Source organism: Cydia pomonella, chromosome 1 (assembly GCF_033807575.1).
Source record: "Cydia pomonella isolate Wapato2018A chromosome 1, ilCydPomo1, whole genome shotgun sequence".
Classification (NCBI taxonomy): domain Eukaryota; kingdom Metazoa; phylum Arthropoda; class Insecta; order Lepidoptera; family Tortricidae; genus Cydia; species Cydia pomonella.
Genome location: NC_084703.1, coordinates 7,773,345 through 7,790,718, shown reverse-complemented (window position 1 = coordinate 7,790,718; position 17,374 = coordinate 7,773,345). Strand labels below are relative to the sequence as shown.

At 37.7% G+C, this 17,374-nt stretch overlaps 1 protein-coding gene across 1 annotated transcript in view; it reads left to right on the top strand.

Annotated features, from left to right (window-relative positions):
* The window catches only part of LOC133526760 (uncharacterized), a 41,948-nt gene that overhangs the window by 22,964 nt on the left and 1,610 nt on the right, over positions 1-17,374 (top strand). Inside the window, exons 3-4 of the mRNA XM_061863519.1 lie at positions 14,165-14,302; positions 17,142-17,303. Of these exons, the coding sequence (XP_061719503.1) occupies positions 14,165-14,302; positions 17,142-17,303 (300 nt within the window). The remainder of the gene's footprint in view (positions 1-14,164; positions 14,303-17,141; positions 17,304-17,374) is intronic.

The window sequence follows — 17,374 nt, the reverse complement described above, 5'->3', positions numbered from 1 at the left end:
GACACTAGGTATCGTTTGGAATGACATTACTTATAATGATATTCCTACGTTTAGCAAGATACTTTATTGGAACTATAGTATTTTTCAAACAGCTTGGATAAGATGACAAATATTTTACATTGTATACAGATGACGACTGGCACCGTACCGAAGCTGTTCGAAAAATACTTTAACTTCATTACTTACTGTCACTCCTTCGTTCCAAACACGACACGGTCACTAGTAATGTCATTTCTTAAAAATAATGTCATTGCGCAGATTTTGAATGACACTAAAAGTTCAGGTTTGTCAAGCTGGCGAGGTAAAAAAAAGCCAAGTGCGAGTCGGACTTGCCCATGAAGGGTTCCGTACCATTTATGACGTATTAAAAAAAAACTACTTACTAGATCTCGTTCAAACCAATTTTCGGTGGAAGTTTGCAGGGCAATGTATATAATATATTTTTTTAGATTTTTCATTCTGTTATTTTAGAAGTTACGGGGGGGGGGGACACATTTTACCACTTTGGAAGTGTCTCTCGCGCAAACTATTCAGTTTAGAAAAAAAAAAAATTAGAAACCTCAATATCATTTTTAAAGACCTATCCATAGATACCCCACACGTATGGGTTTAATGAAAAATGATTTTTTGAGTTTCAGTTCTAAGTATGGGGAACCCCCAAAATTTATTGTTTTTTTTTTTCTATTTTTGTGTAAAAATCCTAATGCGGTTCATAGAATACATCTACTTACCAAGTTTGAACAGTATAGCTCTTATAGTTTCGGAAAAAAGTGGCGGTGACATAATCGGACAGACAGAGACAGGTTCCGTTTTTTGTCATTTGGCTACGGAACCCTAAAAACTAAGTAGTTAAAATAAAACTCATGTTATGGATGTACATAGCGTCGTGATTTTAAATAACACTAAAAGCAGAGATTCTTTGAACTGGCCGAATGAAAATTAGTTTAGGTATTCATGTGTGACGATCGTTCTAATAAACATCTTTGTTTTCCTTCACACCCACTCTTTACTAACCGGACTTTGAACTCTTAAAGTTTTCCACCCCCTTCCCATCAAGCGCAACGGCACTCGACGCACACTGCCAGACGGTTATTCTCATTGTTCGTACTTCAATTCCCACAATGGTGATAAGTAGTCCTGGGAAAAATAAAAATCAATATACTTACTGATATACTCAGGAATCAACTTATTTATATTTTTTGTACAAATACGTACATTGAAACATTACGCCGAGGAAAGTACGTTAAGCTCTGTTTTCTTAGGATAGGTAGCGGTGCCGTCATATAGCGGCCGTCTCCATACAAAATAATACGGCTAAATATGAAGGAGTAGTTTTTGTATGAAGACGGGCGCATCATGGCGCATTCCTAGGAAATCTGAGCTTAAGTTACTGAGGAAAGGGGACGTCCGGTTCCCATACAAACGTAGTCCCAGTTTTCCTTCTGGATAATTGGATATTTGACATTATGGAAAATATTTTTATTAACTATAGCTACCTTACATAGTTTACAGTACATATGGCGCTACTTTACCGTACTAGTGCTATAATTAGCACATTACGTTACGTACCTATGTCGGAAAAGAGCCATATGTATTGTAAAATGTACGATACATGTACAAATAGGTAATTCGCAACTAGTGACGATTTAAAACACTTCCTTCGGTCGTGTCTTATATTATCGCCACTCGTTTCGAATTTCCTATTTTTTTCACTTGTATAGTAATGTACTATTTCTCAAACTTGCATTGAAATGTTGACATGTCATGACTACTGCAATTTAGGTCCAGAAATACTACGTATCCAGTGCGATGAGTGAAGATGATATGTAAAGGAATTTCATACAGTAGTCACACTTAGTCCTTGTAAACCAACCTTCTTTTGATTTTAAACGTTGAATTCATCAAATATTAGATTCGTAATTTGGTTTTGGCTGTGTAAGCCCATGAATAAAACAAATTGACTACATTTTTTATTTATTTCATAGCAAGTTTGAGAAATATTATGTACATATTATGACGCTACTTTCCCGCACTTGAGCACTTTCCGTGCTTATGTCGAAAGTTTAAAGGGCCATATGTAGGTACTGTAAAACGTTTGATCTCGTCGTCGTATTTAAATAAGCATATAAAGCTTCAGTAGATGAGTCTGTGCGGTAAGACAAGAGTCGTAGAATGTATGGGCTACCTTACATTCCACGACTCTTCTCTGACCGCACAAACTCTACAAATCTTTGGGTAGAATTGTACCCCAATATATTCCTTGAATTATTAGAATATGTTAAACTACCTTCAGTGAACCTCTAATGAGCATATTTTTGTATTGTATTGAATTGAAAACATCTTTTGACACACGTCACGTAACTGTGATTGAAGAAACGTCAAAATGTCAAGAGTCTACGCTACGTGTGCGTTACGTGTGTATGTAGTTAAATGGCAAACCGTAAACTATGGCGTCACACAATTTTAAAAGCGCGAAAGTATCGGTAGAAATATACATATTTTGTCAATAAGATATTTACACCCGTTTTAGGGTAAAAGTTGAATCTTGCGGCAACGTTTGGGTAATATAGAACGTAATATATGTAGAGATTATATGCTCTTTGCGTAATACAAGCGTTTCAAAAAATTGGAATCAACCCTATTTAAACGAACGAACGTCGTTTTAAATGGCAAATTTAGGTACCCGTAATGTGACAGAGGAAGGCTAATGGATAATGCCAGGCCCCGCGAGAGGAATACGTGACTGTATCTGTAGGTATTGCACTAAATTTGACAGGAAATGGATCCCGGCTTATCGAGGAAAAGGTTTTCAATCCAAACTTATCTCATCGTAAAACTTTAAAAACACGAAGTCATGTAGATAATGGAGGCTATTTATTTATTATAAAATTAATCATTAAGAATTTGTCGGTGCTGATTTCGTTAAGTTCGCTGTAAGATTATTAGTCAGAATGAGAATATAAATATTGCTAGTGTAAAATAAAATGAACCTAAATTATATTTAACCTTTTACCGTTAAATGTAATAAAACGAGTTTGTTTAATAAAGTCTAATAATAATCTAATGTAATCTAATATTTAAAATACAATTCGATTATTTCTTACAAAGCATGAAGACGAAGTCTTGTGAGGAGTACAATGTTCCACGGCCGAATTGTAAATCGATGTAATAATCGATTAACTTGACATGTGATGATGTTTGTATAAAAATAATATTAGAGTAATAAAAATAATATTAGAGTAATAAAAATACTAAAATAACTTACTTACAAATCAAATGCTAAGTACACCGTCATTTTCTAAGCTTGAAGTGGTTGAACGTTTATTAGTTTTATTACATGTGCTCACAGCCCATCCCATGGCCCTGGGTGCGTAGACAAGTTTGCTAATCGTTTACGCTCCGTGGGGAACGAAACGCATCTGTCTCTGTCGCACTAATGCGGAAAAGTGATAAAGAGGGATAACTACGATACACTACGGAGCGTGAACGATTGGCATCTTGTCTACACACTTTGACCTGGACGCATGCGACAGGTAATTCAAGGCCGTTCATGCATTTGGTCGAGCGCAATTTGTCATGGTTGATAATTGAAATACTTAGATACTTAATAAATGAATAAAAACTTTAAACACTTGACATTTTAAAACTTAAGGAAGTTTGATTAAATAGGTAGTGTCATAATAAAAACACGTTAAAGCCCTGCACTCGATTCATGCACCTGCACATATCATTGCAGCTGACTATTGTTATTTTTTAATCAAATCTCTCGTGAATCTTATAAACTCCTTCCAGTTTTTCCTAAGAAAACATCGTAATTATGGAAGGTGGAGGTAAGGAGTGAAATCTCCATGTACCAAAAAGTGTCACAAAAAAACCTTAAATAGGAGGCGCTAGAATACCTAAAATATATATATGCTCCCGACCGTTTTCGGCCACGGCGACTGCTTCAACTCCTTTTTTGGCGTTCATGTGCTCTCGTGTGGCTGACGTAGCCGATCTTGTTGGCAAAGACCCGTGCGCACAACGGGCACGAGAGGACACCATCAATATAATTATAGCTGATCACCGCTGGTGGTCGGGCTTTCAGCTCATCCCTCTTGTCGTCCAGATCTGTTTGACGACGGGATTCAAAAATATCCGTATGTTTCTTAATCAAAGATCTCCACCCAGGGCGGTTGGCGCCTGCTTTTCCCACTGTAGGGGCTCAATGTCGCAGTTCTTCATATGGCGTTTAAGCACGTCCTTGTACCTGAGGAGTTGTCCGCCTTGCTTTCGCTTGCCTTCCTCCAACTCGGAATAGAAGACGCGCTTAGCCACTCGACCCTCCACCATTCTTGAAACGTGGCCGCTCCAACGTAACTGTCGTCCCATGAGGTAGACTTCGATTCCACCCACGCCGGCTCTCCGTAGGACTTCGGTGTTCCGCACTCGGTCGGACCAGCTGATCTTTAGGATCTTACGGAGGCATTTAAGATGGAATCGGTCTAGTGTGCGGATGTGACGACGATATACGGTCCACGTTTCAGAGGAGTAAATACAGTATGTTCGGCAACACCACCGCCATGTATATGGAGATCTTTGTAGCTAGCTTTAGGTCATGCGAGCGGAAGACCTTGGCATCCAGCTTACCGAATACTGCAGCAGCAGCTCCGATCCTGCTGTTGATCTCCGCATCAAGGTCGCACGAAGATGTTACCGTGCTCCCCAGGTAACGGAACTTGGTTACCTGCTTCAACAAATCTTCGCCAAGTGTGACTGTCAGTGTTTCCCGACCATGAATGTCCAGAGACATAACTTCTGTCTTCAGGTCAGTGTGAAGACCTTTAGGCCAAACTTGCAGCAAGTTTGATGAAAGTCAGTGACAAGCTGCTGAAGGTCACCTGGGGACTCCGAAAGAAAGCATAAGTCGTCCGCATACATGATCTCGGAGACCACAGCGTACGAGACTTTAGTGCGTGCCTTAAACCTAGCTAGGTTGAAGAGGTTGCCGTCGGTGCGAAAGCGGATGCGAATTCCTCTCGGTGCATTTTGACTTTGCAAAACTTCACGGACAACTACTGCGAAGTATAGGGCGAAAAGTGTAGGTGCCAGCACGCACCCCTGCTTTACCCCACAGGTAACGGGGAAAAAGCTCGACTAAAATACTTGAAAAAAAAAACAAATCATAGACAGCGCATTACCCTCCGTCAATAACGCCGGGGTACTTAGCTACTCTAGCGCTACTCTGGAGAGATTTTGAACTATTATTTATAGCTGACAGCTGGAAACTTTTGCAACAGTTCTACCATAAGAGATTTCACTCCTTTTAATTCCACACTCCATAATCGTAATATAAAACTGAAAAGGTCCACTGACAGCGCTGCGCAATATTTCGGCACTAAATGAAACACGAAACGACAACTGAAACCCCGAATAATAAAAATAAAGGGGAAAGTTTCGTGGAACCGCCAGACACATGTGCAACGGATTTGTCTCGACCAAAACGAACGCAAACACATCAGCGAGACGAAAAGGGGCGCACAGGATTGGGTTACTGACTTTAAATGCTGAACATGCGGTTTGGTTTGATTAAAAATACTTACTGTTTAGGTGAAATTTTTACTAATTACTTGGTTGTTGAAAGTTATGATTTCGTAATATATATACAAATATAATTATACCTATTAAGTTATGGTACGTATACGTACTACTAACAAAATGAATAAAAGCGGCCAAGTGCGAGTCGGACTCGCCCATGAAGGATTCCGTACCATTTATGACGTATTAAAAAAAAACTACTTACTAGATCTCGTTCAAACCAATGTTCAGTGGAAGTTTTCATGGTAATTTCATGGACACACATTTTACCACTTTGGAAGTGTCTCTCGCGCAAACTATTCAGTTTAGAAAAAAATGATATTAGAAACCTCAATATCATTTTTGAAGACCTATCCATAGATTATGGGTTTGATGAGAAAAGATTTTTTGAGTTTCAGTTCTAAGTATGGGGAAACCCCAAATTTTTTTTATTTTTGTGTGAAAATCTTAATGCGGTTCATAGAATACATCTACTTACCAAGTTTGAACAGTATAGCTCTTATAGTTTCGGAAAAAAAGTGGCTGTGACATAAACGGACTGACAGACGGACATGACGAATCTATAAGGGTTCCGTTTGCACGTTGCACAAAGTTCGGAATATGTAAAAAGTAAAAAAATAAAATAAACTGAAATTATATCTAACTGCTAATTTAAAGTCTATATAGGTATATATGTCAATTAATCCGGCAAGTTTTATGAGCATTGCATTCTTTCTTTTGAAATTATGGTCAATTTAGAAGAACACTGTCGCGAAAATGTATGTAATTTCTCCAGTACTAAGTATTTCCCTATAATCGAAAGCGAAGATAGTGGAACATTTTGTGGAAACGGGTTAGAGCTGTAGGTCTGTTTTTAATATTTGTGCGTCCTTTTTCTTTACAAAAACTACCGCTAGAAAGTCTAGTTCAGGGAAACAGTTTTCTGGGAGAGACGATAAAAAAAAAGAAGGCCCGGTGAGTCACAAAATCTTACAGAGAGGTCACGAGAACATTCAAATGTTGCAGTACAACCGTTATAAATATCTTAACGATATGGACATCGACAAACGTTTAAGAAAAGCTAAGCCGACCGTCGCAGAAAACAAAAATCAGGCTCTGAAAATGCGGTAACGTCATTTGGTCAAAAATGTAAAAAAAAAACTGTTTTTGCATTATGGGATTTATGGGGACTAATCACATGTCACTTAAAATAGAAATTTATGGCAAAGTAACTATTATTTTGAGAACACCAATGGTTCAACGGGCGAGAATATGAAATATGTCGAGCACACGAAGTTTCCTAAAACAGTTTTCCTAAGGAATATGAAATAGTAACTAAAAAGTGATGATGATGATGAATATGTTAGTCCATCTTAGGTACAAAACGTAGGTAAGTATTTATCTCCACAATGTGCAACAATTTGATTGTGTAAGTAATGAAAAAGGTGCGGGCACGGGATTTAAACCTGCCCTTGGTCATCTAATTGGAGATTGGACTTAACAATAAACAAAAACTCAACAAGGCAGCAATCACCACGGAGCAAAACGAACATTCTACCACTCGAAACAGACGTCAGACGTCGAGTGAGATTGACAAACCACGGTGTCACAGCCGGTAGCAGATAAAAAAGCGGCCAAGTGCGAATCGGACTCGCCCATGAAGGGTTCCGTACCATTTATGACGTAGGTATTTAAAAAAAAAACTTACAAGATCTCGTTCAAACCAATTTTCGGTGGAAGTTATCATATATTTTTTTTAGGTTTATCATTCTTTTCATTCAAAAGTGGTGGTAGCCGAGTGGATATGACGTCCAAATCCTGGCTCGTACCAATGAGTTTTTCGGAACTTATGTACGAAATGTCATTTGATATTTACCACTAGCTTTTCGGTGAAGGAAAACATCGTGAGGAAACCTGCACACATCTGCGAAGAAATTCAAACGTGTATGTGAAGTCCCCAATCCGCATTGGGCTAGCGTGGGGACTATAGCCCGAGCCCTCTTGCACATGAGAGGAGGCCTGTGCCCAGCAGTGGGACGAATATAGGCTGAATTATTATGATTATTTTATCATTCTCTTATTTTAGAAGTTACAGAAGTTATCCATGGATACCCCACACGTATGGGTTTTATGAAAACATTTTTTTTGAGTTTCAGTTCTAAGTATGGGGAACCTCCAAAATTTATTGTTTTTTTTTTTCTATTTTTGTGTAAAAATCTTAATGCGGCTCATAAATTACATCTACTTAACAAGTTAAAAATACTTACTGTTTAGGTGAAATTTTTACTAATTACTTGGTTGTTGAAAGTTTTGATTTCGTAATATATATACAAATATAATTATACCTATTAAGTTATGGTACGTATACGTACTACTAACAAAATGAATAAAAGCGGCCAAGTGCGAGTCGGACTCGCCCATGAAGGGTTCCGTACCATTTATGACGTATTAAAAAAAAACTACTTACTAGATCTCGTTCAAATATCAAATATCAAATATCAAACATTTATTCAGCAAATAGGCCACAGGGGCACTTTTACATGTCCATTTTTACAAACAATAAATTAAAAAAAAAAACAATTACAAATATCGAATCTATGAAATAATAAATACTTTATTAGAGATGTATACTGTCTCTAAATGTCAAATTACACAAAAAAAACTATGATAAAAAAATAAAACCATAAAATACTAAAATTCTTTAGAGATGTATAAGTCTCTAAGTGTCAGAGATAAAATATAAAAATATATATTAAATTATCCTTGGAGATGTAGAGGGTCGCCAAGGCTTGAATTCTTATATAAATAATTAAAAGACAAAAAAATTAAAACAGACAAGAACCGAATGAAGTGTCTCACGTTAATGTCACTCAAAAGTAAAGTTACATACTTTAACATAACCTGTACCCCGTGTAAGCTTAAACAGACCGGTCTCCACAAACAGCACCCGTTCACGAGTATGACGTGTATCTCAGCCATCGCCTCCCTCAACCTTCATTCGGGAAAGTGGCGACCCGATCAACGACGCCACCGTAAGTAAAGACTTTTAAGCGAGCATGACATGTTCAAGCTGCCGGGTTGTATTAATATAAATATAATAAAAAAAAATGTGAGATACAACATTTGTGCTTGTAAGTTACATTAAAGACGGCATAGCGCCACATAAACGCGACTACATATTATTCATAAGGAGTGCCTACCTATAAAACTAAATTATAAATTTAAATTGACTTAGAGATGTACAGGTCTCTAAGTGTCCAAATCATTAAAATAGGTATTAAAATAAAATGAAATTTAAAATAAAATAAAATTTAAAATAAAATAAAATCTTAGAGGTGTATAAGGTCTCTAAGTGTCCAAAACTAAAATAATACAATCAAACGAGAACATGATGTTCTCTTGTGTCAGTTCTACTGGACGCTAGTATGGTTATTTCACAGGAAGAAAACGAAAACACTATTACTGACATTTTTATCATACTATCAAGATCAAGCTACTGGCTTAAAGGCATCCTTATCATCTATGAAATCATTCACAGCATAATACGCCTTACTTAACAAAGAGCTCTTAACGTGTGACTTAAATTTGTTAAGAGGCAAATTCACTATATCAGTGGGAACTTTGTTATAAAAACGTGTACAGTTCCCGACGAAAGACGTACTAACCTTACGGAGGCGGTGGGCGGGCACAGCAAGTTTATGCTTGTTTCTAGTGTTATAGTTATGGATATCACTGTTAAGCTTGAATTCTTTAATGTTTTTCCGAACATACATAATATTCTCAAGTATGTATTGAGATGCAACGGTAAGAATGCTTGCATCTTTAAATTTCTCTCTTAGGGATACTCGAGCGCCCAGTCCATAGATGGAACGTACAGCTCGCTTTTGCAGTACAAATATTGTCTGAATGTCTGCCGCTTTTCCCCACAACAGAATTCCATACGACATAACACTATGGAAGTAACTAAAGTATACCAGCCTGGCCGTCTCTACGTTTGTTAGCTGTCCGATTCTCCTCACTGCATAGGCTGCTGAACTAAGTTTGCCGGCTAAAGTGGCTATATGTGCATGCCATTGCAGTTTTGAGTCTAAAGTGACTCCCAGGAAAACAGTTCGATCTTCAAATTCCAGCGTATCACCTTTTATTTTAATCTTGCTGTTATTTACCTGCTTGACGTTAGGTAGCGTAAATTTGATGCATTTGGTTTTCTTTGCGTTCAAAAGCAAATTGTTTGCCGTAAACCAGTTTAATACGGTAGATAGCGCGTCATTAATGCTCTCGAATCTATTTTCCTTTCTGTTCACTGTAAATATAAGGGAAGTGTCATCTGCAAACAACACTATATCATGTCTTTCTTGCACAACTTTTGGTAGGTCATTGATGTATACCAAAAACAGGAAGGGACCAAGAATTGAACCTTGCGGCACTCCGAGGGCTACCGGGGACCCAGCCGATTGAGTTCCATTAATAACTACTCGCTGAGTTCTATTCGAAAGGTACGATGAGACAAGGTCAAGGGCACTAGCTTTTATCCCATAGTGGCTTAATTTTCTCTTTAAATTTTCGTGATCAACGCAATCAAATGCCTTCGACAGATCACAGAAAATTCCAATAGCATCTTGAGCTTTTTCCCACGCGTCAAAGATGTGTTTTAGAAGTACCACACCGGCGTCAGTAGTTGATCGACCTCTGGTAAAACCAAATTGATTGCTATCAAGCAGTTTATTTCTGTTGAAATGTGACGATAGTTGATTTAGAATAAGTTTCTCGAACACTTTGCTTAATGCCGGTAGTATTGAAATAGGTCTAAAGTTTGTGGAGTCGGTTCTTGTTCCTGATTTAAACAACGGGATAATTTTGCTATGTTTCATAATATCTGGAAAAATTCCAGCATCAATGCATCTGTTGAAAATCTCAGCTAAGTATGGTGCAATCGATTCAATAATGGAATGTAATACTTTGACTGACAGACCCCATAGGTCTTCTGTTTTCTTTATATTTAATGACCTAAAAGTCTTAAGAACTATGTTCGGAGTGACATACGAAAATTTGAAAATTTCTGTACATTCCGCCACATTTGTCTTCAAAATTTCTTCAGCGACGTCTGGCGATGAATTAAGAGACTTTGTTGTTTCTACCGGTATATTCGAGAAAAACCGCTCAAAATCGGGTTTTACCCGAAGTGTTACAAGTACAATACCAGCTTTGCAACAAATTTACGGATGTTTAAAGTTTTAGGGCGTCTGGTATTTATGTAAAAATAAGTAAATAAAATTACGTCGTTAAATCATAGAGTTAAAATGACCAATAAATAAATTATCTTAGCGTGTTTTTTTTTGTTAAAACGGAATATGAGTACTATTGTACGGTTGAGGAAATTGATTCTGTAGCAGTTTACGGTTCTCTTTACATTGGACAGCCCTTAGCATAAGTATTTATGTAATTTACTTGCCGCAAACTGCTAAAGAATCTATTTTCCCGACTGTACAAACATTTTATTGCAGTGGCAGCATTGTTGTAGTTTTTTTTGTATTGAATTCCAGCTTCGAGTGTTGAAGAAGACCTTGCAAGTAGGTATGTATGGAGTGTGGAATTAAAAGGAATTAAATTTCTTATGGTAGAACTGTTGCAAAAGTGTCCAGCTATCAGCTATAAATAATAGTTCCAAATCTCTCCAGAGTAGCGCTAAAGTAGCTAAGAACCTAGGCGTTATTGATGGAGTGACGTGCGCTGTCTATAATTTGATATTTTTTCAACGTCATGCTCTACGAGCACACTTAAAACTTACAACGAAACTTGACATTGGCAAAATCATCATAGATTTGATGGAAGCCATATTTTAAAAGAAGAAGTAAGTATTCCAGGTATTGTAGCGCCACCTATTTATGAGGCTGTCAACACCGAATGTCCTTGAAATTGATGTTACTTAAACAGTTTTTTAAGAAAGACTATTTGTTTTAGTCAAGTAAGAAAAATATATGTTCATATTAATTATATTTCAAAGACCGTGGTTGTACTCGATACATGATTGAACGAAATCGGCTCGATAGAAAATAATTGCCAAGATTGGTCTTAAAATCACAAGTAAACGGTTCTATGTCTTTATTGTTTTGACTTATGGGTCTGCAATTAAAATCACAATTTCAAAACATTTATATCTAACCGTGGTTAAAATATTACACTAATAATCCACTTTTTTTATTTAAATATTTTTCTTATTATTCCCTTGCCCAGGCCCATGCGACAGTGCTATCTCATTTACTCCGATAGAAATAGACAGTGTGCGCGCTTTAGGTATTGACAGCCTCTTAATCTTTTTGATGTCATTTTTTGGTACATGGAGATTTAATTCCTTTCCTCCACCTTCCATAGAGGTGTGTGCCATCGTTCACCCTGTCCATTAACAATTTCGTAAACCTAAACCTTAATTATTACAAACACAACTGTCACAACTAAGTGTTTTTGCGGTCAGTACGTAAGATCACGTAAGACCGTGGTTCACAAAAGTTTTTTATGTAGCAATACAAATTTTTGTTTCGCGAAATTGGCTACAACACTGAATGTGCCTTAAGTAATAAGTATTTTTAAAAATTTATACGTGACAGTAAAAAATAAAGCAACAAGGAATAAAGATAAATTGCCACGACCGCAATCCGCATGCGTGCCTTAAAATATTGCGAAAGAGCCACAAATAGATTTACATTTAAACTCCAATCGTAAACGGAACAACGCATGTGTGTGAAAAAATATTTCCGCAACGCTCACATGCATTCCAGATGCACAGCATTCAATATTTAATGTTTACGTCGTTGAGAGTGAACAGACAGCTGGAATAAAATGAAACAGTCTCGTGAATGAAAACGTATCAACGGAAACGTATTCCAGGAATCTACAATGGAAACCCAGGAACTACGATGTCTACGGAGGTTATAATATGTATTCTGGAGTGAGTACTACGGCCAAAACCTGTGACCGAAAGAAAAGTCAAACAAAAGGATTGCTATGTCGATGTCATAGTATAAATCAATATGAATGAGGATCTACTGGATAAGACTTGGGGGGGGGGGGGGGGGAATGACCTAGCGGGATGGTCTTTTGGAACGAAAAGAAAAGTAGGAGTAGCAAAGAAAGCGCTATTATTGTTTGCGCTTGTCATAGTCTTACTTTTCATTTCTGCCTATCTCCTTGTAAAATCCTAAGTGCCACGTCAAAACGGTTAGACGTATTAAGGCCAGGCCATACTGATTGCGTGTGCGTAAACGTGCACGTGCACGTACGCGTCTCGTTGCGTTGTAAACTAAGATTTCTCATAAGGTATGACATACCGCTTGCGTGACGTGTGCGTGACGTGCGCGTGCGCGTGGCCTGCACGCATTGCAGCTTTATAAAAATGTACTAAGGGAACAAATCGATTTATTATTTAGTTCCTAAGCTTGTATTCCAATAGTACTGGAATACAAGCTTAGTTTATGTATTATGAACTATTGAGCGATGAATAATATTATGTACTCACTATTCTCGATTGAAGTGAGACATTTTTTTTCTCTTATTGCAATAGCGGCCTAGCTTGCGCTAGCGGCGTGACCTAGCTTGCATTAGTATGAAGCAAAGGCATTAATGCACTGCCTTCCAAGTTTTTCAGGCAAGTTTTGACTCGAAGTCAGTTCATTTGATATCATTCGCATCATGTCGCCGTGTATAATTTTGACAAAATTATTCAAGCAGCATGCAGCTTTTGTAAGGTGAGTATAATAACATGAAAGTAGTTCGCAGGAGTATTTTGTGTTAAAGTAAGAGAAGTGCTTCCTCTTCCTCGTCCGATAAACTGCTGTCGAACATTGGTACTCGTTTAGAAACTAGGAAATAATACGCAAATTTATAACGGCGGGAGTGCACGCAGCATGCACGCACGACAGAGCTGCAGCGTGCGCTTGCGTGGTTATGTCTATTACTTACGTTTGCGTGACGTGCGCGTAACCCGGTGTGACAGGGGTGCTATGCACGTCTACGCTTACGTCGACGCACACGTGCTGCGCACGCAAGCCTTTATTGTTGCCCACCGGTTCCTGATGGGTAACAACTAACAATGAAACCGACCAAATTACGTATGTTTTGGGTATGTTGTCAGGAATATTAGGAAATGTGTTTTTAATATCGTCGCATTGCATATGTTCTGTCCCTCACGGGGGCACGCAAATGGCCCATCTACAGAAAATCCTATATTTACACTATTACACTACCTTAATATATGTGCAATAAAGTCGTGTATACATATGTTTGGCACTTTTTTCTTATCGATATTTTCAGACGTGACCGTACTATATGAAAAGCTTGGTATTCGAAATATAACCCTGTTCTGCCAAAAGAAAAATTTGCGGAACGTTGTCTGCTATCCATTAACTTGCTACTAGACCGTCAGTGAAGAAGCTTTTAAATTGATGATCATATGTACTAATTAAAGTACATAAATAAATAAGGAGCACGAGACTTTGTTTTCCAAAATAGGTAGGTATATAATAGGATAGGTATCTTATTATGTACATACCTATAATATACTGTATCTTTTCTTAAACAAACGGTTGCCTTACCTGCGTATTTTGTTGCACAGAAAACTGTCGCTACACGAAGAGCGCTTGGTCTGAGTGCGATTCGAAGACCAACGTGCGGGCCCGTACGCTCACTCTCAAGAAGGGCGATCCTGCTACATGCGAGCGCACCAAGACCATTCAAAAGAAGTGCAAAAAAGGTCTGTATTGTTTGTTTTTTTGTTTCCATTAGTACCATAGTCCATTAGTAGTTTTACTTAAAAATGGAAAAAAAACTGTTATTCACAAAAAAAGTACAATTACAAACAACTTTTTGTAGGTATTGAAATATGTTGTCGATGTAACATCATCCTTCTTTAAAGTTTAAACTATAATGTTTTACTCATTGTATACCTAACGATACATACAAGGTTTCTTTGCGATCATAATTAAGTCCTTCAAGCAAGCTTCTACTTCACCCCAGTCCAATATAAAAGTGCCTTCCAGTGTACTAAAGACTCATTCAATTAAACAATATCAGTTTTCAGCTCAAAAGTGAATGATTCGTTAGCTTTCCGAAGGTATTCAAGTATCGATTAGAACGACTATTTCACAGCGCAACCAGCAAGGATCAAATAACTTCCGGGAAAACGATCCACAACTTTGCTGATGGATGGATAATTGGATATACTTACATACGGATCGCAATTGGCTCTTTTAGGCCCAAGAAAACCTATAAAAGAACGGGCAATTGATATAATTAGCCCGACGAAAGGCCACAAGAATAATAGTTCCAGCATCTAACTTATCATTAGCAGCTCCGTTATTCTTGTATCGAGCAGTTTGATCTCATAAAAGAGCTTTGCGTTCCATTCCAGCAAATTTCAATTTCTAGAAAACAATGGAAAACTCGAACAATGCTCTGGAACCAAGAAGCCGCTCGACCTGTAAATGGATTTTCCGCGTCTTGTGCAGACTGTTGCATTTTGTTCTTAAGTAAAACATTGTTTATGTGTTCTCGAGAATTGTGCAGTATGTTTATGGTCATATATACCTTCTATTGGCCGTGGCGCAAACTACACACATTCCGAATTCTTTTTAGGGTTCCGTAGTCAACTAGGAACCCTTATAGTTTCGCCATGTCCGTCTGTCTGTCTGTCTGTCCGAGGCTTTGCTCCGTGGTCGTTAGTGCTAGAAAGCTCAAATTCGGCATGGATATATAAATCAATAAAGCCGACAAAGTCGTACAATAAAATCAAAAATTTAATTTTTTTGAGGGCACCTCGCCTACACCTAAAGTGGGGGTGAATTTTTTTTTTGCTTCAACCCTACAGTGTGGGGTATCGTTGGAAAGGTCTTTCAAAACTAATAGGGGTCTTAAACAAACATTTTTTGATAAAGTGAACATATTCGGAGATAATCGCTCCGAAAGAAAAAAAATGTGTCCCCCCCTCTAACTTTTGAACCATAGGTCCAAAAAATATGAAAAAAATCGTGGAAGTAGAGCTTAAGAAAGACATTCAATGAAAACTATAGCGGACATGATCAGTTTAGCTGTTTTTGAGTTGTCGCAAAAAGTTTCCCCTTCATAGTAAAAAGACTTTAATTAGGTACTGATTATGCAAATTTGCCTATTTGTTTAACTCGCGTGAAAGGTACCGTTTCATCCCTTGGTTAACAATTTACTATACTTTAAGCTCCAGTTTAGCTTATTGTGACGGAAGAGTAACTACGGAACCCTACACTGAGCGTGGCTCGACATGCTCTTGGCCGGTTTATTTAGGGTTCCGTAGCCAAAAGGCATAAAACGGCACCCTTATAGTTTCGCCATGTCCGTCTGTCTGTCTGTCTGTCCGAGGCTTTGCCCTGTGGTCGTTAGTGCTAGAAAGCTGAAATTTGGCATGGATATATAAATCAATAAAGCCGACAAAGTCGTACAATAAAATCTAAAAATTTTTTTTTAGGGTACACGTAATGTGGGGGTGATTTTTTTTTTTCGCTTCAACCCTAGAGTGTGGGGTATCGTTGGAAAGGTCTTTCAAAACTAATAGGGGTTTTCAAGAAACATTTTTTGATAAAGTGAATATATTCGGAGATAATCGCTCCGAAAGAAAAAAAACTTTTGAACCATAGGTCCAAAAAATATGAAAAAAATCGTGGAAGTAGAGCTTAAGAAAGACATTAAATGAAAACTATAGCGGACATGATCAGTTTAGCTGTTTTTGAGTTATCGCAAAAAGTTTCCCCTTCATAGTAAAAAGACTTACTTTAATTAGGTACTGATTATGCAAATTTGCCTATTTGTTTAACTCGGGTGAAAGGTACCGTGTCATCCCTTGGTTAACAATTTACTATACTTTAAGCTCCAGTTTAGCTTATTGTGACAGAAGAGTAACTACGGAACCCTACACTGAGCGTGGCCCGACATGCTCTTGGCCGGTTATTAATGAATAGTAGTACTGGTAAAATAAAACTTAATTTAATTCATCCTCATTAAATACGTTAAATACCTATACCACCAACGCTCCTATAATTGTTCTGATGTCTTAATCAGAATTAATATACAAAACCATTTGAAATCACTTTCTGTTCGAAACAAATGAAAACGTTGGAATTCTCGAATAAAACCTTTGTTATTGAGAACAATAGCTCCTGGGTGCAATGTGGAATGAAGATAAAAGCATTGAATTGAAACGTGCCGACACGTATAACTTTGATTAAAGGGACTGAAACTTAGTGAGTTAATCTGAATTGGTTTTTTTCTTTTAACTTTTGCTAGTTACAGAAGTTCGTTAGTTCTTCGTCTGGAAGAACTGATTTAATTAACGGATGGTTCTTGGTATAATAAAAGATGACTTCAGTTGGGAATGCGCGGGGTTGAATCCATATTTCCATACCATTTCCACACATTTGGCGACTCTAGTTTTTATATGAAATAACTGCATGACTTTTTAATCAGTCATCAAAATTCCATTTGGATTTTCCATAGTATGGCAACGCCAATTGGAATTGGATCAATCCAATTTACCTACTTACCCCAAAATATTTGTATTTTTGTAGCTTGCCGCTATGACAAGTCATCATGGAGCGAGTGCAGCCCCAACGGCGAGATGTCCCGGACCGACATGCTTAAAGCCAACAGTGATCCGACCTGCGAGAAGAACAGGCGTGTGACCAAGAAGTGCAATAAGAATAAACAGGTCAAGACCTCCAAAGATAAGGGTAAGTGTCACATAGTAGCAACAGATACGCGTAGCTAAGACCTAGATACGAATAATAAAGATTAACGGCGG